Source organism: Phymastichus coffea, unplaced genomic scaffold (assembly GCF_024137745.1).
Source record: "Phymastichus coffea isolate CEN01 unplaced genomic scaffold, Cenicafe_Pcof_1.1 PCOF00154, whole genome shotgun sequence".
In the NCBI taxonomy this organism is placed as follows: Eukaryota; Metazoa; Arthropoda; class Insecta; order Hymenoptera; family Eulophidae; genus Phymastichus; species Phymastichus coffea.
The window spans coordinates 214,572-238,531 of NW_026706965.1; the positions used below are offsets into that span (position 1 = coordinate 214,572).

Consider the following 23,960-nt stretch of genomic DNA (forward strand, 5'->3'; position numbering starts at 1 on the left):
CAGCTATAGATTTGATCTGAACCTCTTTTGCGCAATTTTACAACGACGAAGCGCATCGCAAGGCTTCTCGCGCGTGTCGATCTTCAATTTATTTATTTTTCATTCAAAGATTAGATTTAAATCCGAGGTTTATATGGAAATTCAAACTAAACATAGATAAGAAATATTGAATAGGATCTTTTAATACTGGAATATGGATGATTTTTAGAAATGAATGTTTATGATCTTCTAAAATTAAAAGCTTCTTTTAGAACTACGATCAATGACGGATTGATGGCGTTGCGATCAATAACTGAACGCCGAGATAACGTGCGATCGCCGAACAATATCTGTCTCGATCGATAACGTGGCGATTTTATACCACATATATTGTCGCTAGCTAAGAAAACCGAGTTTCTCTAAAGTTGATTAGCGGAATCATTACAGTTTATCATAACTATAAAATTACTGAAAATCGAAGAAAAATGTCCAACTATATTAATGAATCAAGTGATCGTCTATTCAGCCAGTAAACAGTACATATTAATAGTCTATTATAGATTTATATATTTTATCTACGCGTTTATCATGTAATCCCTAGCAATCATTCGGTCATTTTAGTCTGAGAAAATTTAGAAATCTTTCCTCGGTAGATGGCGACAAACTTGCTCACAAGCTTGGCTACCTTGGACTTTGACACTTTACGTTCAGTCATTCCTAAACATGCACATCGAGACGTTATGAAAATACTGATGTTTTTACGTTAATATAAACCATTTCAATAGTACAGCGCACAAACTGTTATCGTCAACTTGCTATCGCATCGAATCTTTTCAAACGGATTCTGATCAAGATGTTTCGACTATTTAAAAAGGTCACTTTGGATTCGAAAAGTCTTAACAAACTGATTGATTTAAATACAAGGTAAGCGTTTGTCGCTCTAATTTGTACCGATCATTGTTCATAAAAACTTCTATCACATTTTCATTTTTTATAATAGTCGTTACACTGACGTAGCAATTGTCATAATAAAATAAGAATGAACCATGTCCAATTAAAGATGAAATGAAACTGGATAGAGGGGACTTTGTGAACATTGTGATGCAACGCTATCTTGCATTTGAAAGAGTGGGCGAAACAGAAAAAGAGAGACAGAGAGAAAGAATGGATGAGAAAGCACATTTGGCTAGTGATTAGAAACATTTCTGAACAGCATTATCTTATTTGGCGGTCTTGTCGCGCAGAGTAACGGCTTGGGGAAAGAAACAGAAAAATTAGTTTCAAAGAAAATAAAATGGATTAGCTCCGAAAAGGAACGCTTAATAAAATTTCAAAAACTGCCTATATTAATGTTAATAAGCCAGTGCTGTTAAGACAGCAACAAAAAAAGTCGATAAGAATATGTCTTGATGCATGTATTGAATATTTATCAAATGATGTCGGAAGTTAGGTAACTAATAAGTAGTAAATAAATATTTTATTATAATAAAAGTCCGACTTCAAAAATTAAAAAGTAAGAAATAACGACTTAAAAAAATAAACCTTCTTTTAAAATCGATGATAAAATAATAAAAAATATATCGATGGAAACAATACAATCTGTTCGTCGGTAAAAAGATTTTATTTATAGATTATTGCAAACTTATTTATAAATTTTGTACTACATATGCAATTATCGAAAAGGAAGTTATACTTCCAAAATCTATAAAATGCCTAAAATGAATATAAACTCGTATAACAAAATTAAATATTTCGTAACTATGTACAGTTTGTTTAGTACTGTGCCAATTGTTGAAAACAATAATATTTAACTTTTTTCTTGTGTCAAAAATACTATGAATTAATTAAACTTTGAAAGTCCGCAAGGTTATTATTTTGCGTTCTTTGCCAATTTATTTCAGATGTCTTGCAACGCAAGCAGTAGCAAAATCAGCAGCAGTGCCAAAATCTAAAGCTGACAAATCATCGAATTTAAAATCTCAGTCATTTACAATGAACATCTTTCGGGGTGAGCTGCAAGCTAATCAAATATTTCCGTATCCTGAATGTTTATCCGAAGAGCAGCAAGAAACTGTAAAAATGATGATCGATCCAGTAGAAACATTTTTTAATGTAAGAAATTTTGATGCAATATATAATAATTTATAGAAACCGTATTTTTAAGGCAGTTACTTTAAATTGATTTTAGGAAGTAAATGACCCATTCAAAAACGATGAAACTTCTTCAATTGATGAAAAAACTCAAAAAGCTCTTTGGGAACTAGGGGCTTTTGCCCTTCAAGTTTCGCAAACACATGGTGGTCTTGGTCTCAATAATACTCAATATGCAAGATTAGTGGAAATTGTTGGTCACAATGATTTAGGTGTCAGTATAACTTTAGGAGCTCATCAAAGTATAGGTTTCAAAGTCAGTTAATAATTTCATCAGATACAAATTCAATTTATTGGTTTCTACAAAAACGCTGATTTTTAGGGTATACTTTTATTTGGTACTAAAGAACAGAAGGAAAAATATCTGCCAAGAGTTTGTAATGGCGAATTCGCTGCCTTCTGTCTTACGGAACCAAGCTGTGGATCTGACGCAGGTGCAGTGCGTACAAAAGCACAAAAATCGGCAGATGGATCACATTATATTCTTAATGGAAATAAAATATGGATTTCAAATGGAGGATTGGCTGATATTATGACGGTTTTTGCAAAATTACCAGTTACAGATCCTATCACTGGGGAAACCAAAGATAAAGTGACAGCATTCATTGTAGAAAGATCTTTTGGTGGTGTTACTAGTGGAAAACCAGAAAATAAAATGGGAATTAAATGTAGCAACACCACAGAAGTTTTTTATGAAAATGTCAAAGTTCCTGCCGAGAATTTACTGGGAGAAGAAGGACAAGGATTCAAAGTAATTAATACATAGAATTATCTTTTTATCGTTATGAATTCAAATTTATAAAGTATTTTCCATTAGGTAGCTATGCAAATTTTGAACAACGGAAGATTTGGAATGTCAGCATGTCTTTCTGGAACTATGCAATATTGCATTCAGAAAGCTACGGAACATGCTAAGCAACGAGTACAATTTGGTCGCACAATCGACAGCTATGGAACTATTCAAGAAAAGTTAGCTCGGATGTCTCTTTTACAATACGTTTCGCAGTCCATAGCTTACATGGTCTCAGGTAATATGGATTTAGGTAGTCAAGATTATCATTTGGAAGCAGCTATTTCAAAGGTAATCCGTATGAATTATGAGAAAATCATGTAGTGGTAGGCGGACTAATAATACTTAATTTCAACTATGTAGATTTTTGCTTCTGAATCAGCTTGGTTTGTTTGCGACGAAGCTATTCAAATTCTCGGAGGAATGGGATACATGAAAGGAACAGGACTTGAGAAAGTGTTACGTGATCTTAGAATATTCAGGATTTTTGAAGGAACAAATGATATTTTACGTCTGTTTGTTGCTTTGACGGGAATCCAGTATGCTGGAAGTCATTTAAAAGAATTACAAGATGCATTCAAAAATCCTACTGCCAATTTGGGATTGATTGCTGAAGAAGTTTCAAAAAGAGCTTACAAAGCTATAGGTATGAATTCATTAAACATGGCTCAGTTCGTTCATCCAAATCTTGCAGCATCTGCGAACTTGTGTGCCAAAGTAAGTTCTTAATTGTCATTCATTTATAGTAGTCGTTGAACTTAATGCAACGTCTTTCGTATTTCTCCAACAGAGCATTGAAATGTTTGGATCGACAATTGAATACGCCTTAGTCAAGTATGGTAGGAAAATAGTTGATGAACAGTTTGTATTAAATAGGATTGCGCAAGCAGCTATCGATACATATACAATGGCTGTTGTTTTGAGTCGGGCAAGTTTCTCTGCTAAAAAAAATAATCCATCGTCTGAGCATGAAATTTTGATGGCTCAAACCTGGTGTAGCGAGGTAAAAATAGTTATAGCGAAGGATATAACATCATACATTAAATACGAGTTATAACAAAATACTTCTTCACTTACAGGCTTCCAGTAGAGTGGCTTTTAATTTGAAAACAGTTAAAGATGCTAAATCCTTAGAAATCTTCTCTAAATTGAGTAAAATATCAAAAAATGTTTGCGATGCCAAAGGAGTTCTTCAAAAAACTCCTCTTGGTTATTGATAGTTCATAAATTTATACGAGTATACTGTGATAGTATCATAATTACAACTCATGTATTATATTATAACCTAAATTGATATTATAATATGGTCTGTTGTTAGGAACTGCATAAAAAATTTTACAGTAATGATAAAAGAATAACTATTTTGATACAGATTTTTAAAGTATTTTTTAATGATGAATATTTTATTAAATACGGTGCAACAATGCAATCTACATCTGAATGGCGATGAGTTTTATGTAAAATGAATAATTTAGAATTTTATATTTGTAGAACAAATTACAATCCAAATTAGATAAATAATTAGAATTATATCATTAATGCTAGTACATCGAGGTTCGATACGAATAAATATGATAAACTTCAAACTGGTAAAAATACATTAATCATAAATATTTTGGAATTTTGTAAATTTATATCCAAATATGTTATTGTAAAATATTATGATTGTATAATTACACTACTATACGTTGTATAGTAAAGTATAAATACATTATTCGTAATATTGAAAAGATAAAATTATTATAAATATGGAATAAGAATTTGAGCAATATCCCTTACATTGCCTATAATTATAAACCATAAAATTTACTATGCAGCAACATTTCATGAAATTAAATGCAGGGATGAAAACAAAATCACGTAGTTGATAAATTAAAAGAAACGAAATATTGACGGTCCTCGTATATCTGCATCGTAAAATCAAGTTCATCACTTTCATCTGGGATATATGTGAACTCAGATTTCCTTCGTGGATCGAGCTCGCAGTTTTTCATCGAACACTTTCTATACGACAAGCAAACTTTTCGATTTTTCCCGAAGCTTCGTTCTCTTGATATAAGAACATCCATACGAGTGAAATTTTGCTTCTTTGAAAAGTACTTGCCACTTCATATAGTCTCGTAATTTTTTTCTCTGCTGCGGTGGTAACGGATCCATTCAGAGAACAACCGCTTTTCGAGCTAATTACAGAAGCAGATAAATCTATTAAAGAAAATCGAAGAAGCGCGTTCCTTTTAGACTTCGTACCAATAATTTTTCCTAAGCGTTACAAGTTTCTCTTTCAGCGCGAACAATATCCCATTAAAATGGTGCAATTGACTGGCACATAAATTGTGCCCCCTAATATATATGGCTAGTAATGAGACCAAATGTGCTTTATTGTTTCTGATGCAGCAGATAATCTATTATTTGCATGCCAATCACGGAAGATCCATTCTTGACTACTGTTCGTATTCCAACTCTGGCATATCTCCAAAACTAACTGTTGCATAGCAAACATTGTGACGTCTACCCGATCCCGTTAGATACTAGAATTAAGGATGCGTCACGTTATTGCCTATTTTCAGTTGGACGGTTTTATCTTCTTCTCTAGGAATAGGAAGATTTACAGTAAAAATTTCATTTCACCTTTTATGTTACAATATAAATCTACTCGATTAGCTCTAGTTATGAATTTCGATTTACAGTATCTATTGAATAGAAAAGATTTATATGTATTTTATATAAATTGATAACAATACATAGCAAATATTTAACACAGCGAGAAAAAATTACTCATATATCCAGATTAAAGTGAATGTCATCTGTCAGTCGACGTAGAAACTAATTTATTGATCATGTTAATATATTCACGTCTAAATAAATCCTGCCCTTTTTTTCTGTATTCAGAGCGGCTTGTAAACTATCGTTTTGTGATGAATTTCACTTTTCTTAAAAGTTCATTCACTTATTCGCTGTATAAGCAAAAATAAAGTATATGCAGTCATTACAATATATTTTCACAAGCTTTCACATTCTGTAAGCTTATCGAGAAACGGTACGTCAAGCGTACAAAAAACCTTCGCAACTATCCATTTTAATGCAACGAAAGGGATTCACTCTCGCTTGCGACCATATACATCGGAGTTCGCGTGTAAGTAACGCAGCAACAGCAGCGAAACATCGCCGCCGGAATGAAAAAGCACTTGGGGTATCGATAAATCCTCGCGAAGCGAGAGAGGATTCTCTCGAAATCGAAGGTCGCCGTGCGCGCAGATTGACCTAATTCCCGTCTCGCGCAAAACTTTCGTTTTCCTTGAACTTCAAACAGGGGGAGACAGGAGCTAAGCGACGAGTTACGATAGGTGAATCGAAAGTGCATCTCCGTGTTTTCCCATCTATGCTGATATAATGGTTAACTGCCGTTTGGAGACTTATCTAGATTTTCCTTGCAGGAAAGGCATCTTCACGTGCAATCTTTACTTGCTATTAATTCACCGGACTGCCGAAGACGCCTCTTTCACTATTAAATTCTATAAATTTAACTTTTTGACGATGTATCGAGATTGTTGTCGTTGAAACTGTTGGTATTAGCTGGAAGCTTTGTCGTATAGTTGGCCGATGATTGTGGGTATTGTCATAGAATCATCATAAAATACTTTCGTTTATTATTATAAACAAAAATCTTTTTCAAATAATGAGTCACTGGAAGATGAGAACAATTGAGAAAGCAATTGCAAGTAAATCATTTATTTACTATCACAAAAGATAAATGAGGTGAAAAATGGAAGTTGCAGCTATGTGCAGCAAAGCAGAAACCTAAATTTTTTGACGTTAACAACCTACTTTCTTATACTTGGAATTTCCGGTACACCATGTTTTTCTCTATCTTTCTAGAACGTTCAAAATTGCTATATAAATGTTGAACAGTTAAAACCCAGAGATCTAATGAGCTAATTAAAATAATTAGCCTGTTGAATTTTCTGTTATTCCGTGTGCGGTACACCACATTATAACAGTTTTGATTTCAAAACTGCTCAAGTTTATTGCGATTCTTTTATTTGGTCTCGCGAATTTTACAATTAACATTTTTAATACAATACAATTTTTTATTGCGATCATAAAAGCACTTTAAAAGTGTTTTTATCGGTCAAAACAATGATGTTCTTAGTGAACGCTGTAGATCAAAGCATCGCTTGCGGTATATGAAAACGGAATCAAAAACATCTTGAGATTACTCAAAACTATCGATTAGTAAAGATAAGTAGCGTTTCTTCACCAACACCTTCAAAACATGTATACTTTACTATTTGTTCTTACAATAAATAAAAAAAAATCTATATTAAAATTAGCAGTGAGCTTAAAGAATATCTTACGTACATAATTGTAAATTACGCAACTCCCCCTGTAAATTATTTTTACTCACACATCAGCCACAAAAAGTAAATCTACTTGTAATTGTGTGGAAATAGTACATAAGTGAGGTGCAGTGCATGTGTAGAGTTGCCCACATAGCAGTCGTACGTCTGTATATGTTGGAGCACATGGAGAGTCGCGCCGATGACGACGATGAGGATGTGGTGGGACAAGCAATTTAAAGGAGACGCCGAGAGAGTTGGAAAGTAGGCCCAGTTGAACGCGCGCGCACTGCGGACAGTCAGTCATCGAGTGGTCCTCCGCTAAACACTTGGCGCGATGGTGAGTGGTATTACGGAAGTTACGTGCGAGTGTGCACCGTCGCGTGTTGAAACCGAAAGGTCACTTCTTCGTTGCGAAAATTTTATTTGTCGGTTTTATGCGGTGTGTTAATTAGCAGTTACACTATCCGCGAAGGAGTTTAGTTTTATGAGAAAATCGTGCATCAGTGATTTGAATTTCCCGCCATTGACGGACTGAGGTTGTAATTACGTGCTTGCGAAATGAGTTGTTTGTATGCGGCATGCTTGTTATCCCAATCGTAATTATTGTTAAAAGAAGCAGTGATTATCAAGTTATCAATTATTTTCTGACGTTATTCTTCTAAATCAATTGTATAAATAAAAATGAGGTATAATTTTTGTAAAACAATGGATTGTCTCACTATTTACATTAAACGAATAAACCGCGATTAAAGAAATTTATTTCATTTTGAAAAAAATTTGTTATTTTTACTTCAGGAACTACATTCACTTTGAACGCTACAAAGGTACACTAGATATTTCTATTAATTAAATAAATATATGATTTATTAAGCTGTCAAATAAGCAACCTACAATTTTGTCTTCCAAGCACATTATTGAAGTTTATTTCAAATACTTTTCAACCATAGATTTTTTATTGCAACCATATAGTCAGAGAAAATCTCTATATTTTAAAGTAAAAAATAACAATATACTTTTTCTTTGAAATTTGATGCCGTAAAGTGATCTAATGTACTTTCACTAAAATCAATCATCATAAAGTTTATCTTTTTCTAACTTTGTACATACAATAACTACCTATTTTTCATTGTGCACATGATTTCGAAAGAACATTTGAAAGAATGTTGACGTATCGGTTATTATTTCATTCAGTTCGAATTTTCTATATTGTCTATTAAATATTGAAATGTGATTGTCATTCTTCTTTCATAGACCAGTTGTTGTGAATCACATATTTTTAAACCGCCACAGAGTTCAATGCGTCACATTGAAGTCGAAAGTGTACTTTCGTTCTCTGTACAATCGCATAGTTACATATGCCGAGGTTAGTTTCACAAACAGCTGCTCATTATAAACGTTTGAAAATTAAAGTTTCGCTTCGATGCACGTAAATTCAAAGAGCATAGAACTTGCACATCGTATATTAGTTTATTGCGCTTCTAGCATAACTTTCAGTCATAATTTCAAACTTTCGTTGCACTACTTGAACTAGTCGACATATTACATTAGCTTTAGCTAGTTTCAATAACCAGTTTGCTCGACAGCAAAATAAAGAATAATCAAAAGTGAGAGAGCATTATTAAAACAGTTTTAATAAATATAAAGAATATCCGACAGAAATATCAAGGGATTACATCAGAATCGCTAACATCTTTGCAATAATGAATAAAACAAATGTTACGCCAAGCTATGTCATTAAAAAGCCCTACAAGGAAAATCCGGTGGAAGTGTCATGTTACATTGAATAATAATTACTTATACCGCGGTAAATAAGCGAAACAAAAATTTCTGGAGAAAAGCTAAAACAAGTCTTGGGACGAACGGAATGGTACACGCGCACGCAGCGATTAGTGTCGTCCCATTGGTCGACGGGACTTTCTTGATCGCTCGCACGAGCGGTCAAGGATCTCAACGTATGGTCGCGTTCGCGTTTGCACGCGAGAGAATAATAAAAAAATAAGGAATTAACTCATATCCCCACGCGATGTCGCACTCGAGCTTACAATAATTTACACCGTGTTTCTGTATGTCGTAATAGGTTGTCTTCGACGATACTTGAGCATTTTTTACTTCTCGAAGAAAGATGAAAAGTTACTCAACAGTCGTATTGCTCACGGGGATTTTTTTTTAGAAATTTGATTGATGGATAAAACGAATGGAGTTGATACAAATTATTTAATGAAAATGTCAATTTTGGATGAATTGAAAATTAAATACGCGCGTTCTGTTCTACTTTTACTATAATTCTAAGTGTTGTATATCTACGAACTAAAATTTAAATTTTCCTAGCATAAGTTTGAGATTTGTATTAATATGCGCGCGCAACAAAGAGGATTTCATGATTTTCAAGTGGAGATGAAATTCTAAACGCACGTGGTTATTTTTTTGAACGTGCTCATAAATATTGAGTGTTTAGTAATGGGAATATGAAAAAAATGAATAGCGCGTGCAGCAGGTCTTGTTGAGCAATGGAGACAAGTTTTTTTTGCAATATAGTGACATCGCGTGTATTTATGCGTGTGATCTATCGTGAAACGAAACACATTGGTTTTTGGCGAGTTCCTTCAACTTTCGATTCCATGTAGGTCATGCGCGACGCCTTGTTGGTGTACGCTAATTATACGAGTGACCTCAGACATTCTCGAAAGAGTGTGTGTAAGAGAGACGCATTTTCAAAATGATGCTATGCGTAGATTTTAGCGTTTATTTATTGGTCACTTGTTAATTTACATATGAAAATCTACCAAAGCAAGTCTCGAACAAACCGTTACATTCGTTTCGAGAACGCATACCCAGTCCCATTTATTAAAAAATTAAATGACTTCATGTATACGTAGTTTGCGTATTTTAGATAAATCTACAAACTGTTTAGTCATTTTAAGTCAATTCATCAAAGAACTTAGTTGTAATGTAATTATATCGATTATTTTCAGTTTACCTGCATCTGCCTATTAGCCTTTATAGGCCTTGGCAGTGGAACGGAGATGGAGAAAGTCATGCCATCGCGATTCGAGATCGAGAGTTCGATCAACCGGACGATAGAGGAAGTGGAGAAGATGGTAAGGGAAAATCCCAGTTTGCCAAATCTGAGTCGCAACGATATTGTCAACATTTTATACAACATAACGACCAACGACATGATTTCTGCCGAACATGAAGCTCTGAACGCTATACAAAAAACAAGAGAAGATTATCAGCGTGCCCTGATTGTAGTTTTACCATACAAACCTGAAGATTCTGGAGAAAATCTGAAAGAATTGTTTACGAAGCCTCCGTTGACTAAGATGGTAGAAGATGAAACGAGAAAAGATTCTCAAATTCAAACGGCTTACGATTTCTTTGCTAAAAATAATACTCAGCAATCAGAGAACCTTATTGAAAATAAACATCAGCTGATCAGTGCTCATATGAGATTTGATCATGTCAAGGAAACAACAACTACAGAAAATATTAATAATCAGCGTTTTAGGCCAACGTCAGTTACTACGGAGGTACCCCAAAGAACGAAGTCTGAATCGTCACCTCAAAAATTTACATTTAACTTCGATGGTATGGACCAGAGAGCTGAAGCGTCGCATACATCTGTTGCTACTAAACGACCCGTTTATAAAGGAACTTTCTCGCGTTATAGAACGAGCACGCAAAAACCACCGAAGCTTGAAATTATTACAAGTATAACACCTAAACTAACGACAACTACAGAGTATGTGTCGCAAACAACAACAACGAAAAAACCAGCTAACAATATTTTATTGTCAAATCAATGGCGTTACAATGCTCCACCGAAATCGAGAACGACGTCAACGACGATGATAACACGAACGACACCAAAAATAACAATAACGCGAACGACAACTCCGCCGACGACAACAACTGACATACCAGATGATTCACCATGGAAGCCGATGTCAGCTATGAACGGATATTTTGTTCCAACAATCGAAAATGTAGAACAAGCTGATGAGCCCAATTCTGAGGTCATATCAGTAGCAACTTTTCCCAGGGTAACTGCAGCTCCAACAGCTACAACAAATCGTCCGATTTCAATATTCGTAACGCCAAGCGCTTCGACAAATAAAAAATTAGTGAACGATAATGTTGAACCAGTTCCGGATGTTTTCAAATTGATAACAGTTGAACCAACAACAATGAGAGCAGAGGTCATGCAATTATTGAAGTCGATTGGCTTGCAACCAATGAAGTTGACATATCCACAGAACGATGCTAAAATTAATAACCATAAAGATAATTTTAGCGATCAATTCGATACACATTTAGATAGTGATAATCAACCTTTAAAGTACGAGACTGTAAAAGTAAACATGCCGAAACCAACAACTGACAACTCGTTCACAGCACCATCGGATGTCAAAGCAGGAGTGAAGAATTTATCACCGGATATTCAATTACTTTTTCAGCAATTTGGATTACAATCAAATAGACAACCGCAAGTAGTGATGACAAGTACCACTATTACAACTCCTAGGCCAACACGACCTCCAAGCACAAACTCTTATACACACTTTAAGCCTCTGCCGACTACTCCTGTGAAGGATCTAGATTTTCGTAATTTCCTTGCTAGATTTGGATTAGGACTTGATGATAGCCGCAATCAAAAAGCCATTCAGTCAAAGCAGATTACTAAAAGGCCTTCCTTAATAGACATGGTTCCTGAAAATATGAAAAAAATGTTAGAAAACATCGGGCTTATTAGGAAAACTCCAAAACCAGAAACAGAGAGGTCAAAGAGGTTCGAAGTTCAAACGCAAGTTCCAAAACTCGAGGAGAAAATGACAGCTCCAATCGAACATATCTTCAAACCTCAAGAAACCGATATGAATAACGAGGAACAAAATAATAAAATTAAGAATCTTCTTCACACGGTTAAAATGGTTCAAGAGGGCAAAGCTGGAGTGCAAGATGTACAAAGGGTAGCGCATGATTTGCTACAGAGCACAAAAACTCTTGCCAACGGTCCGGATCCACTAAAATTAGAAGAAATTTTAAGCAATTACCGAAATAGTTTAAAAAACGAAGTCAAGAGACAGCAGGAGCAGACAAGTACTATGCGTGATAATACTGCAGAAGTGACAGAAAAATCAGATGATATATCGTTGTCTTCGGTCGTTACAACTGGTATGAAGAGGCTTATGTTATCTTTTGTCGGACTATCGCAAATTGTCATTCGTCACATCATTTACGGTCTGAGGAGTATCAAAAGCTTGCTGAGCTCGGCTGCATACAATGATAGACCTGCTACCATTAACTACAATAACTATAATTATTATAGTTATGACTAACAATAGCTTGCTAACTAAGAAGGCTGTGGAACTCATTTACATACTTTCTTTACTTTCACGAATAACACGTTAACAATCCTACTACAATAAATCAATGCTTCCACTTCGCTCTCCATTGTGCATGTAAGTGTTTTAACAAAATATTCATAAGTTAATGACTAATCAAAATCACGTATGCTTCAATAAGTTCTAAAAATTAACACTTTCATAGAGTAGAATCATTTACTTTAGAAGGTATTAACTATTGCTACGATTAAAAAACCGAACGGTGCTGTGAACGAGTTATTAGTTATTGGTTTTGACAAGTTTGCTTTCACAATCTCGTACTTATAATTGTAAGTCCTTATAGAATATTAATTTTTTTGGACGAATTGTATATTGAAAATTCATGAAATTTCTTGATCGACAACAAATTATAGCTCCTCATTAAAATATCGTTTAAAATCTTTTTAAAAAGACAAGAAAATTATTGAATTACTGAATTTCAAGCTATTAACAGCTTTAAAGTACCATTATTTTTTAACTAGTATCGAGAAGGAAATAGAAAATTCGCGTTAATCTGTACTTGAATAATTTATATAAATTATTTTTGCTCGAGACTGAAAAGAGAAATCGATAGCACGAGCGGACGATCCAGACTCGATACATCCCCATTAAACTTTCACCCTTCGCCTTTCAACTAGTGCCTTGACAATCACGTTAGAGCGTTTTCACGCCAGAGCACACGCGAAGCGAAATTTGCGTGATTGGCTCGTTGTGTGCCTGGAATGAACTGATTACTAGTTGCATCGAACAAAGCTATTCAATTGAGCGTAGAAAAAAGACTTTCATATGTAGTCGTTCGAGCATTTATAAATCAATTCTATGCATTTTCTAATTACTTTTCAATTCAAGATATATTTTTACACTAATTATCTGATTTTCCGTTTAACGTATTTTTAGATATGGGATTTCAAGTTCTCTATGTAGGGTAACAAAATTTTAATCGCTCGTTCTATTTGATAAAAAAGATATTTGAGACTCATTTGACTCTATCAGCATAATTTTGTTTTTAATTATAAAAACGCGAATTTTATTATCTTTTTTAAAAGCTAATATTCCATTGCGTATCTGAGAAAAATAGTTATTCTATCGTTTATTTACTTCTACGGAGAAATCTATGCGAAGCTTAATTATGATCTGTATTGGAAACTTATATCAAACTGAAATAAGTAATAAAAGGTTAGAATAAAAAAATGAATTTCTGCTAATTTTCAAGATTACATTTATGCTTCACGGTTTATTTTTGTTTGAGATAGATATTTGGAAAAATTTCAGTAACATTTATAGAGCTTCCTTTATGGTAGAATATGTAACAATGGAATATTTTAAACTTTGGCTTGAAAACAATTTAATAAAATTAAAAAATGAATTTAATTAAAGCCCGGTAAAAAATTTAGCAAGAGTTCAAAAGATTAGTTTTTGATGTAGAATGTAGATACCAAATGTTTAAAATTTAGTTCCATAATTAAAAAATAAAAATAAGGTTATTTATAGAAAATTATCTTAACAGTAAATGAATTCTTCAATGCGAAAAGGACACTAATTATCCTGTAACGCGATTCTAAACAATGAATTTCTATTTAGAATAAATTATCTATTTTTTTGGATATTTTAACGTTGAAAATTTTGTAAATATATATATTAATAGTTGACATTGTACAAAAAATGATATCGACAGATGAATAATTTGGCATAGTTTTTTTTGTTCCTTCATCTTATTTGTATAGATCTTTAACATGTAAAATATTTTACAGTAGAAAATCGTTCTATTAACAATTTTTTTAATAATATTAACATTTATCACATTTTAATTGAATTTGCGAGTTTGATATTTTTTAGCCTTCCGATTAACGGGAATTTTAATGTAACGATTGCTTAAAAAACATATTAATTGCAGATTCATCTGGAGCACTTTTGGATTTCTCAGAATCTTCTGCCAGCGATGATGAATCAACAACGGCAAAAGGCGACCAGTCATCTTCATCGTCAATGACTGACGGAAAAACAGAAAAGCCTAATTTCTTTGATTCTTTTGATATTACTAAATACCTGAACAACGGTACTGCCAGCAGCACAAAAGCAGCTCCATTAAGTTCCGGTTCGACGGAGAAGCCAAACTTTTTTGATACTTTCAATGTGAATGACTATATTAACAACACCGAGGATTCAGCGAAGAACATAAAACCAAATATTGACGATCTCGAGGAATCTTTCGGCGGTAGCACACCCGAGCCAGACCCCATGTTACCTACGAGGCCGAAGACGGGTCTCTACTTTTTAGTAGATTGGAATTCGTTTTTGGAAGTAGGCGCGGATGAGAAAGATAAAGTCAATTTGAGATTTTCACCGAAAGTTGGTGATAAAACACGGTTTATACCGGTCAAGATCCCGTAGAAAGTCGCGTTAACAATTGCTGTTTAACTTTCATTTTGTACTTATTTCGAAGTGTAAAATTCATTCAATTTATCGACAGAAATTGGCTCGTAGTTTTTATAAAAGTTTATAAATAATTTGCCATTGATTTGAAAATTATTTATCTTCGCCATGAATATTAGATGAAATAAGTTATACTATAGTAACTCCGTTATTTACTAGTGAAATATAGTTAAAATGTATGAAAATGTTTATTAAGCTTTAGAAATATTTTTTTTTAATTTTATTTAAGTGAAATCTTATAATTTTGTAAGTTTAAGTGGTTATGTAATAATAATTAATATTTTATGCTCAATGTGTTCTTACTGTAATTCAATTTTGAAAGATATAGATGAATTATTTATTAGTAATATATTGACGATAAGTAAAATAATTAGAAACAAGGACATTTTATTTTAATCATGTACAGTATGTTGATTAATATTGTCATTGTTTAAAATTACACTGTTAGATAAGAGAAGTAATAATTCTAATAATACATTATTCATCAGTTATTTATATTAAAATACTATTACTGTGGAAATATTATTTAAAATAAATGTTGTATAAATAAAATCGATTTATAACATTTTTATTGTTTTATTGCTATTTAAAAATATTGTGAATTTTAACGTTTTTCGTTAATACTAAATTTCAAATGGGATATGGAAATTTCACGTACTTAACTATCCAATCTCATTGTTTTTGTTTGTCTGTTTATTGAATTTCGCCGAGTAAGTTATCAAGCGCTGCCGTGCAAAGTAGAAAGCTGTAAGCATTTGCGACTCATACTCATGACGAGTTACTTAGTCTTTGTATTTCTAAATTCGTGCATAAGTATAGTCTTCTATAAGTATACATCATACTAGCACGCTTAATTTTTACCTATGCTAAGTTTGTTGCCGAAAACAACATAATATTTAAATAGTATATCAATAAAATTATCACAGTATTGAAAATTAGTTATCAGAAGAACGTATTTGCTTTATCAAAACCGAAAATGATAACAAAGAATTTTCTTGTATTTGTTACGTGTACTATTACGATTGATATAAATGTCTTATATGGAGAAAACGTAGAAAATTTTTCAAAATATGTCGATACACTCATTTCATCGGACGAAGAAATTCCAGGTCAATTTGACAAAGAAACATGGCTTTGGAATGAATATGATTTTAAAAGAGGTTTTGTAAACCATGAAGGTTAGTTTATGATATAATTTCTAACAGAGTGAGGAATATTCACACGAGTGATAATACTTAAATTTAGTTTATTCATTGACAATAATAACGGTTTACTTATATTCAAAGTTTTTTATGAAATATGTTGATCAATTTCAGAATTACGCATCATCGATATACAAATATATCAAAACTTAAACTTACAGCAAAATATAACAAATTGGCAATACGTAAAACATAAATACGAGACGTATATAGCCGGTACTGTAAATACAACATTATTTTTGTACCATTTTGATCCTCATAATAATAGTATGACTTCTCGTGCAAACTTATCAGTCGCTGAAACAATTAAATCTTTCAAAATAATTAGTTTTCCATCCATCAATGAAGAATCTACAGAAATTAAAGAATCAATAGTCGTTATTTTATCCGTAGAAAATGCTTTACTGGAAAATCAAAGTATTCAATATTTGAAATGGTACTTTTTACAAAATCAACAATTTTATTCATTTTGGATTTGGGAGTTACTTAAACCGGTCAAAAGTTTAACATATTTTAATGCCGCCGACAAGCATAAATTGATGGTGCTTTATGAAAGAGATGTATATTTTAATCGTAGTTATTTACTTATTGAAGTTTATGATATAAATACTAGTCGGCAGTTTTCTAAACGGTACGTACACTTTTATATTGGATGAGAATACAGTGAATCAATTTTTTCAATAAGCTAACTTTTCATTTCAGATTATGTTGTCAATTTGTAGTAAATGAAATATCTGATATTCGAATTTGTCCATTAGGAGAAGGCAGTAAGACTTTTACTCTGATAGATAGAGATTATGTAACTTTACATGAGTATAAGGACATTTTATCGAAATGCTCTTTAAAATCTGTAAAAAATATTACGGTTTCCAATGTTAATAATGTAATATGTTTTGAAAGTAGCAACATCAATCATCTAGTAATATCAGGTTTTGTAATAAATTTTTTCAAGCTTCGTTCCAATGAATTTATATACGAGAAAGAAGTGGAATCTTTACTGAATGGTATTTGTTTTGTAATGATATATGTAAAATTTTATAAGTCGTTAATTAAAATAATTCTCATTGAAAATTATAATTTATAGAAATTGGAGATATACATTTTACAAAGGATTGGCCTATAGATACGTACAGAAATGATGTAATTTTGTTCGTACAATCAAAAAATTTTTCAGTATTCGCATTATCTTGGGAAAATGAAAAATTTCAGTTCATCCACCTGCCAAATAATAATATTAATGGTTTTGATTTAGCGAAACTAATTGTTATTCCAAATTATGGATTTTTATATCCTAATAGTACTTTTCTCAAATTGAAAGTTGAGTTAGTACAATTACCAAAACCTAAAAAGAGTGACATAGAGTCTTTGTTCAGAATAAAATCTATTCTAGAGGTAATTATTATAAAGTAAAAACTTCACGGTTTTCTTATTATAGAAAGGAGTAATAACATTAAATTTAATATATTCGTAAAATAAGAAATTTAATCCCATTACAGGATACTTTTAATAATCAAGAATTGAAAATTTCTAAAATTGTATTAGAAACACAATCAAATTACTCGAACGATTTAAAGATTCAAAACCTCAACACTAACACACAAATAGAAGTAGACAATCTTTCTGTAAACGAAACCAATAATTTTATAATTTCTATTGAATCTAGTAATATTACTTTAGATAAATTACAACGATATTATGATGAATCCAAAACTCTTCTATATGAGTTAGAAAATGAAATTAGCCAAATAGAAAATCAAATAAAGAGTATGGATACTATATCGTTGAATCATATATCATTTCTTGAAGAAATTTATATAGATGGAAATCTTGTAATAAATGGTACTGCAGTAGTCAAGAGTTTATTTACTGATTACCTGAACAACATTGATGTAGATATATTGATGAATAACTGCTTGATTACTGATAAAAAAATAATCGGAAATAAAACGTTTCCGACCGTAAATTTTGCGGAAGGACATTTAAAAATAAAAAATCTTAATGGAGTTCCAATAGAGAATTTTCAATTTGAAGAAGATAATTTACATTTGACAGACATTGATCTTACAAAAATAAAGAAACTACAACTAAAAAATAATTTAAATGTTTCAACAATTAATGACATCAATTGGAATATGTTAATAGATCAGTTAGTGTTCAGAAACAAAAAAAAAGTTATACCTGGTCGTACACAGTTTTCAGGGGTAAGGCATAATTTATTAATCGTAAAAATAACGTATAAAATATTTTATAATTTTTAGATAATGAAAACAAGTTTTACTCAAATCAGTTATTTAAATGATTTTGAATATCCACATGAATACGTTGTGAAAAGTGGTCCAAAAAATGGTGAGGTGACTGGTTTCAAATCTTTTGAAACTCTTACTGTGTCGGATTTGCGAGATGTAAAAATAATAAACGATATTGATGCCGATGAATTTATTACTCTAACCGCAAATCAAAATTTAGAACATAAAATATCATTTGAAAATGTAGTAATAGAAGAAAATTTACAAGTATGATATTTAAAAATCAATGATACACATACTTTTTAATAAAATTCACGTATGAAGAAATTTACTAGATTTTTTAATAAAAAATTTATTTAAATTATATCATTTGTAATCCAGGTTGATGGAAGAATTATTGGATCGCCAGATCAATATGTTAACCCCGACTTAACTTTATTGAATAGCAATATTGTTCAGTCGAATGCAATGTTTCGAAATTTGTATGTTTCTGGAAAAGTGTATGTTGAAAATTTAATCGATGGAATTGAGTGGTCAGAAATAGATGATTTGATTTTAAAAGATGATGAAAGTGCAATTGTGACCGGCACAAAAATTTTTTCAAACAACGTGCGAATTCTTGGTAATATAGAAATAACAACAAACCTAATAAATGAACATCCTATTAAGAATTTCATTACCTTAGATTCTCGTCAAATCATGCCAAGTAAGAATTTTATAATTATTGAAATTACAGTGTTTGTTTAAATTACTACAGTGAAATATTATCAAGTAAGAATTTAATTATTTTGAAAGTAATGTAATAATTTACTATTGTATAGATTTATCAAAAATAACTGGAAACATAAAATTTACTGGTGTGACGTATAAAGAATTGGAAAATATAGAAGATAAACTAAGAATAGATATAGATGATACAGGTGTACCAAAGTGTTCTATGAAAACTTTTGTATTTTTGGAGGCACCTGTCGTGGATGAATTTGTTTCTTCTTTTATAAATGGAAATATCACAGGATCTGATTTTTCTAATAAATTTGAAGTTCTATTGAATGATATCAATTTTGAAAATTTAAAGTGTAAAAAATTGATAGTTAAAAAATTAAAAGCACTTAGTGTCAATAATATTAACATAACAGACCTTGAAGATAAGAAAATTACGAAAAATACTTATCAAGAAATATCTGGAATGATCAAGATAAATAATTTTGAAACGAAAAATTTACATTCAAGATTTATAAATAATAGATCTTATGAGAAATTGAATAATATAGTTAGAAAAATTAATTTACTTTATAGAAGATTCATAGACAATCAAAGATCTATATACTCACTTAATATCAATAAGTTTATTATAACACCGCAAATTAATGATAAAATCCTTCATGACTTTTTGGATCTTCATGAAATAGCAGAATTTTTACTTCAAACAAATGGATCAGTAGAACATTTAACAGTACAAGGATTGATAAATAATTTAAATTTGACTAAAAAAATGTCTGATTGTGTATTGAAAAATGAAGAAACCATTATTATAAAAGGACCTAAAAAAATTAACAGATTTAAGACTCTTAATTTAGAAGTAAAATATTTAAATAATCATTCTGTACAAGATATTGTCACGCATACAAAAAACCAAACTTTAATTGGTCCTATTATTATAAAAGGTATCAATTTCAATTAATTTTAAACCATTTCAAATTATGATTATAATTGCAATGTAGGGAATTTCAATGATTTTGACAAATTGAAAACTAATAGAAATTGCTAAATTTCAATAAATTTCAGTAAAACTACATCTATTTTTAACATTCTAGGTTCAGTATACGTTCTTGAAAAATTTGATTCCCGTGGAAAAATTAACGATGTCAATTATGAAAATATGCATGTGGACATTGAAAAAGTAAATGATACAATTTACACTTTTACTGGAGATTTCTTGATAGACGATTATTTATCTATAAAAAATTTAATAGTAGCGGGACAGATTCAAGAAAAGGATATTATTCAATTTTTAGATAACCTTATCTACCTGAATGATACAAGAGTTATGATTTCATCTACAAAAATTTTCAACAATACTGTTAAATTCAATGATTATGTTACTGCTTCAAAAAGATTGAATGATGTTGAATTAGAATTATTTTATAAGTATGGAATTTTTATAGATAAATCCGCTATCATTAATTCCGCTCTTATTTTCGAAAATGATGTACTGTTAGAAAAAGATTTAGTTATACAAAATAGCTTAAAGGTTAATACAATAAAAGGTATTAATGTTGAAAATATGATGGAAAATGCTGTATATTTTAATCGTCCAACATCTATAATGGGTATGTATCAAATTTTTTAATAAGAATCTTATACGTTTGTCATTTTTTTAAATATAAAATGCAAAGGTACAAGGCTTGATGAATTTATATTAATATTGTGCGTTTTTAGAAAGTGTCACAGTTTCAAATGTAATCTTCAAGTCAGATATAACAGCCATGTATTGGAACAATACAAATCTAGATATGGTTTTAATGTTGAACAAAGATGAAGTAATAGATGGTACTTTAGCATGTGTCAATATTAATGTCAATAATTTGACAATAAGCGGTTCATTAAATAACGAAAATTTAATGAAAGTCTATGAAAATACTTTCATGGTTTGTAATATGACAAATATCGTGTTTTGGTTGAAATAGAATCTATTACTACTAATTTTATATTTTTAGATATCTACTGATCAACATGTTAATGGTACAATATCATTTTTAAACAATGTTCATGTTCATGGTGATTTGATATCACGTTATGTAAATAATATAGACATTATAAAAATAATATCATTAGAAAACAATGACACGATGGAAGGTAAATTAAAATGAAACATTTTCGGTATTTAATAATCACTATTAATATTAACATATTTCTAGGGAATTTCGTTTTTGAAAGACCCGTAGTGATTAATAGTGACATGGTAGTGCAAGAGTTTTTAAACAATAATATCAATATTTCACAATGGCATTCTAACGCTATTACAATATCATTACCGTCAAAATATATTTTAAAGGGAAATTGGACTATTAATTATAATAGTACTTTTGAAAACCATTTATATGGTTCCGGATTTATCAATGATATTTCCATTGATCGTTTTTCAAATTCTATACGAAGAGAAAACGAGGAGATGGAGAAGTTTATTTTGAATAAAACGGTAAGATTACGATATAACTGAAATATAGTTTATTACTCATGATAATTTATTTGTATACATTTATTTACAGGAAGATATTAAAACTTTTTGTAAGAATTTACAAAAAACAAAAACCCAAATAGATCATTTAGTGTATAAATTTAAATCATTTGAATATTATCGAGTTCTTAAGTTCGATAAAAAGATTGAAAGTATTTATCATTTTGAATTTAACGATACAGATTATGTTTTAGTTAATTTTGAAATATGTCATATGGATATTTATGTACACACGAATGAAGGGTTTTCATTATTTGCAAATATTTCCAACTTTGGAAATATCAATCAATATCTCGATTTTAATTATAACAAGAAATTATACTTTGTAACTGTTGGGAAAGCTCAATGTGGAAAGAATTCAGGAAATGTATGGATGTTAGAAAACAAACAAGTGAAAGTAAATAAATTAAAGTCTCTTATAAATATTATATTATATTTATTTTAATAAGAAAAATTAATACTATCGCATTTTTTCAGCATATCTATGATCTAGGCAATGTAACAAGCACAGAAAAACTAAGTGAAGTTACTTTTGTTTTGATTGTTGATCATCAAATACAGGAATGGTCAATAGAGAACATAAATCAACACATATACAAACCGACAAATACAAGAGGAATTAAACATAATAACATTAAATTCCTTACACATGATGCAGATATTTTATTGGCAAGCTGCGATATAATTTATCAATTACAAAATAGAACGTTTAAAATAAACGAAATAGAAAATCCATTCAAATCTACTAATATCTTAAGTTTGAAAGCTGGTATTCATCAAAAAGAATATATACTATTACACGATGATCAGATAAATAGTGATCATATTTTCGTAAGATCGTTTTAAAGTGTATAAGTAACAAATAATACAATACAAATTTAATAAAATACTTTATTTTTAGATTTATAATGAAGACTTATTCGAACTAAAAGAATTACAATCTATACATACACAAAAACCAAATTCATTTACTATGATAAACTTTGATGGACTGTATGAAAGCTTATTAGTTTTCTCTGAGAATAAAAGGAGGATTCAAATTTATGAGTACAAAGGTTCTTAGTTTGAATATTCAATAGATATGTAAGATACCGTAAAAATAATTGAAAAGCTAACTAAATGAATTTTTCATAATTCCAGGAATTGAATATTTCAAGTTCCATTCAAGTATTCAAATGAAAGTTGATAAACTTTACTCATTTCAAATGCAGACGCGTCCTTACTTTGTTAAACGACAATGTATTGCTATCGTTAACGACTTCAAGTTAACTATTTTAGAAGCCAAAATGTATGGTGAAAAATTAGATGCAAATAATGAACTTATTTGCAGCTCTATGTGAAGTAGTTTTCTGATATGTATGAAAAATTATGTTAATATTGTATGTACATCTGTTATACCTACTTTTATTGTATTCTAGTCGTGTTGTTGTGTATTCTTCCTGTTTAATCTAAGAATAAGATGAGATTAACTTATTATTTAAAAATATTAATAGAAGTTGAGTTAATTTGAATAATTTTTTAGTGAACAGTTATTTTGGTTTAAGAAAATATTAATTTAAAAATAGTTGTTTCAGTTGATGTATTTTTATAACTTGGTTTACTTTGTAAATTTTGTAAGATTTTGTGTAATGATAATGCAGAACTGAACTTTATTTATCTATGAATAAATAAAATCCACAATGAAAACATCAAAATATATAACAATGGCTTGCACTGTGTATTTGTTGATTCCTATATATAAAGTTTTTTTTATCATAAATATCTTGTAAGCTAGATACGGTTATAACTATTATAATAAAGATATCGACTACTTTAATTAGTCAACAGAAATCAGAAATCCTGGATATTCGATTAATTAAAGAAAAATTGTAATGGGTGATTAATAAATAATACTATAAGTATTAGAAATGAAGCAGAACATGAATTGACAATAATATTTTTAAAAAAGTAATGAGAAGGAATTACTCATGATTGATAAGACGACGGCAAACAAGCTTGTCGTTCTCGTTTTTTTAAATGATTTTACCTTATTGCTTGATAGCAATTTTGACCTAAGCCAGTTTCGACCATAACTTGTTTTTGCAGACAACACCTGCATGAGCTTGGAAACGGTACGTATCTGTGAGACGGGTTGCATAAATCAGGAGACACTGAAATAAAATCTAATATTACTGTGGTATTAAGTTTTAATATCTAA

The 23,960-nt window shown here is 30.7% G+C and overlaps 3 protein-coding genes across 3 annotated transcripts; all 3 read left to right on the plus strand.

Annotated features, from left to right (window-relative positions):
• The first annotated feature begins 702 nt into the window (after positions 1–702).
• Positions 703–4,638, plus strand: LOC131672582 (very long-chain specific acyl-CoA dehydrogenase, mitochondrial-like). Its single transcript, XM_058949914.1, has 8 exons — positions 703–903; positions 1,881–2,091; positions 2,168–2,386; positions 2,453–2,881; positions 2,948–3,211; positions 3,284–3,637; positions 3,711–3,923; positions 4,000–4,638. Exons 1-8 carry the CDS (start codon positions 833–835, stop codon positions 4,135–4,137), a joined length of 1,899 nt encoding a protein of 632 aa, XP_058805897.1. The 5' UTR covers positions 703–832; the 3' UTR covers positions 4,138–4,638.
• Positions 4,639–7,443: 2,805 nt separating this feature from the next.
• LOC131672599 (uncharacterized) lies at positions 7,444–15,038 on the plus strand. The gene is made up of 4 exons (XM_058949938.1): positions 7,444–7,479; positions 10,233–11,111; positions 11,178–12,435; positions 14,539–15,038. The coding sequence occupies exons 1-4, from the start codon at positions 7,444–7,446 to the stop codon at positions 15,033–15,035; spliced, it is 2,670 nt and encodes an 889-aa protein (XP_058805921.1). The 3' UTR covers positions 15,036–15,038.
• Positions 15,039–15,932: 894 nt separating this feature from the next.
• LOC131672587 (uncharacterized) lies at positions 15,933–23,398 on the plus strand. The gene is made up of 16 exons (XM_058949923.1): positions 15,933–16,255; positions 16,394–16,910; positions 16,982–17,283; positions 17,364–17,671; positions 17,776–18,480; positions 18,538–18,792; positions 18,907–19,231; positions 19,347–20,189; positions 20,340–20,855; positions 20,965–21,173; positions 21,243–21,381; positions 21,444–21,724; positions 21,795–22,160; positions 22,241–22,594; positions 22,665–22,818; positions 22,904–23,398. The coding sequence occupies exons 1-16, from the start codon at positions 16,054–16,056 to the stop codon at positions 23,101–23,103; spliced, it is 5,676 nt and encodes a 1,891-aa protein (XP_058805906.1). The 5' UTR covers positions 15,933–16,053; the 3' UTR covers positions 23,104–23,398.
• The last annotated feature ends 562 nt before the right edge of the window (positions 23,399–23,960 follow it).

Bases quoted from the DNA above. Each gene is read 5' to 3' on its own strand.
- LOC131672599 (XM_058949938.1), top strand. From the start codon at position 7,444: ATGGAGAGTCGCGCCGATGACGACGATGAGGATGTG. The intron at 11,112-11,177 runs ATAACACGAACG...ACAACAACTGAC, and splicing joins GAACGACGTCAACGACGATG to ATACCAGATGATTCACCATG. The intron at 12,436-14,538 runs GTATGAAGAGGC...TATTAATTGCAG, and splicing joins GTCTTCGGTCGTTACAACTG to ATTCATCTGGAGCACTTTTG.
- LOC131672582 (XM_058949914.1), top strand. From the start codon at position 833: ATGTTTCGACTATTTAAAAAGGTCACTTTGGATTCGAAAAGTCTTAAC. The intron at 2,882-2,947 runs GTAATTAATACA...ATTTTCCATTAG, and splicing joins AAGAAGGACAAGGATTCAAA to GTAGCTATGCAAATTTTGAA. The intron at 3,638-3,710 runs GTAAGTTCTTAA...TTTCTCCAACAG, and splicing joins CTGCGAACTTGTGTGCCAAA to AGCATTGAAATGTTTGGATC.
- LOC131672587 (XM_058949923.1), top strand. From the start codon at position 16,054: ATGATAACAAAGAATTTTCTTGTATTTGTTACGTGTACTATTACGATT. The intron at 17,672-17,775 runs GTAATTATTATA...ATCCCATTACAG, and splicing joins GAATAAAATCTATTCTAGAG to GATACTTTTAATAATCAAGA. The intron at 18,793-18,906 runs GTATGATATTTA...TTTGTAATCCAG, and splicing joins TAATAGAAGAAAATTTACAA to GTTGATGGAAGAATTATTGG.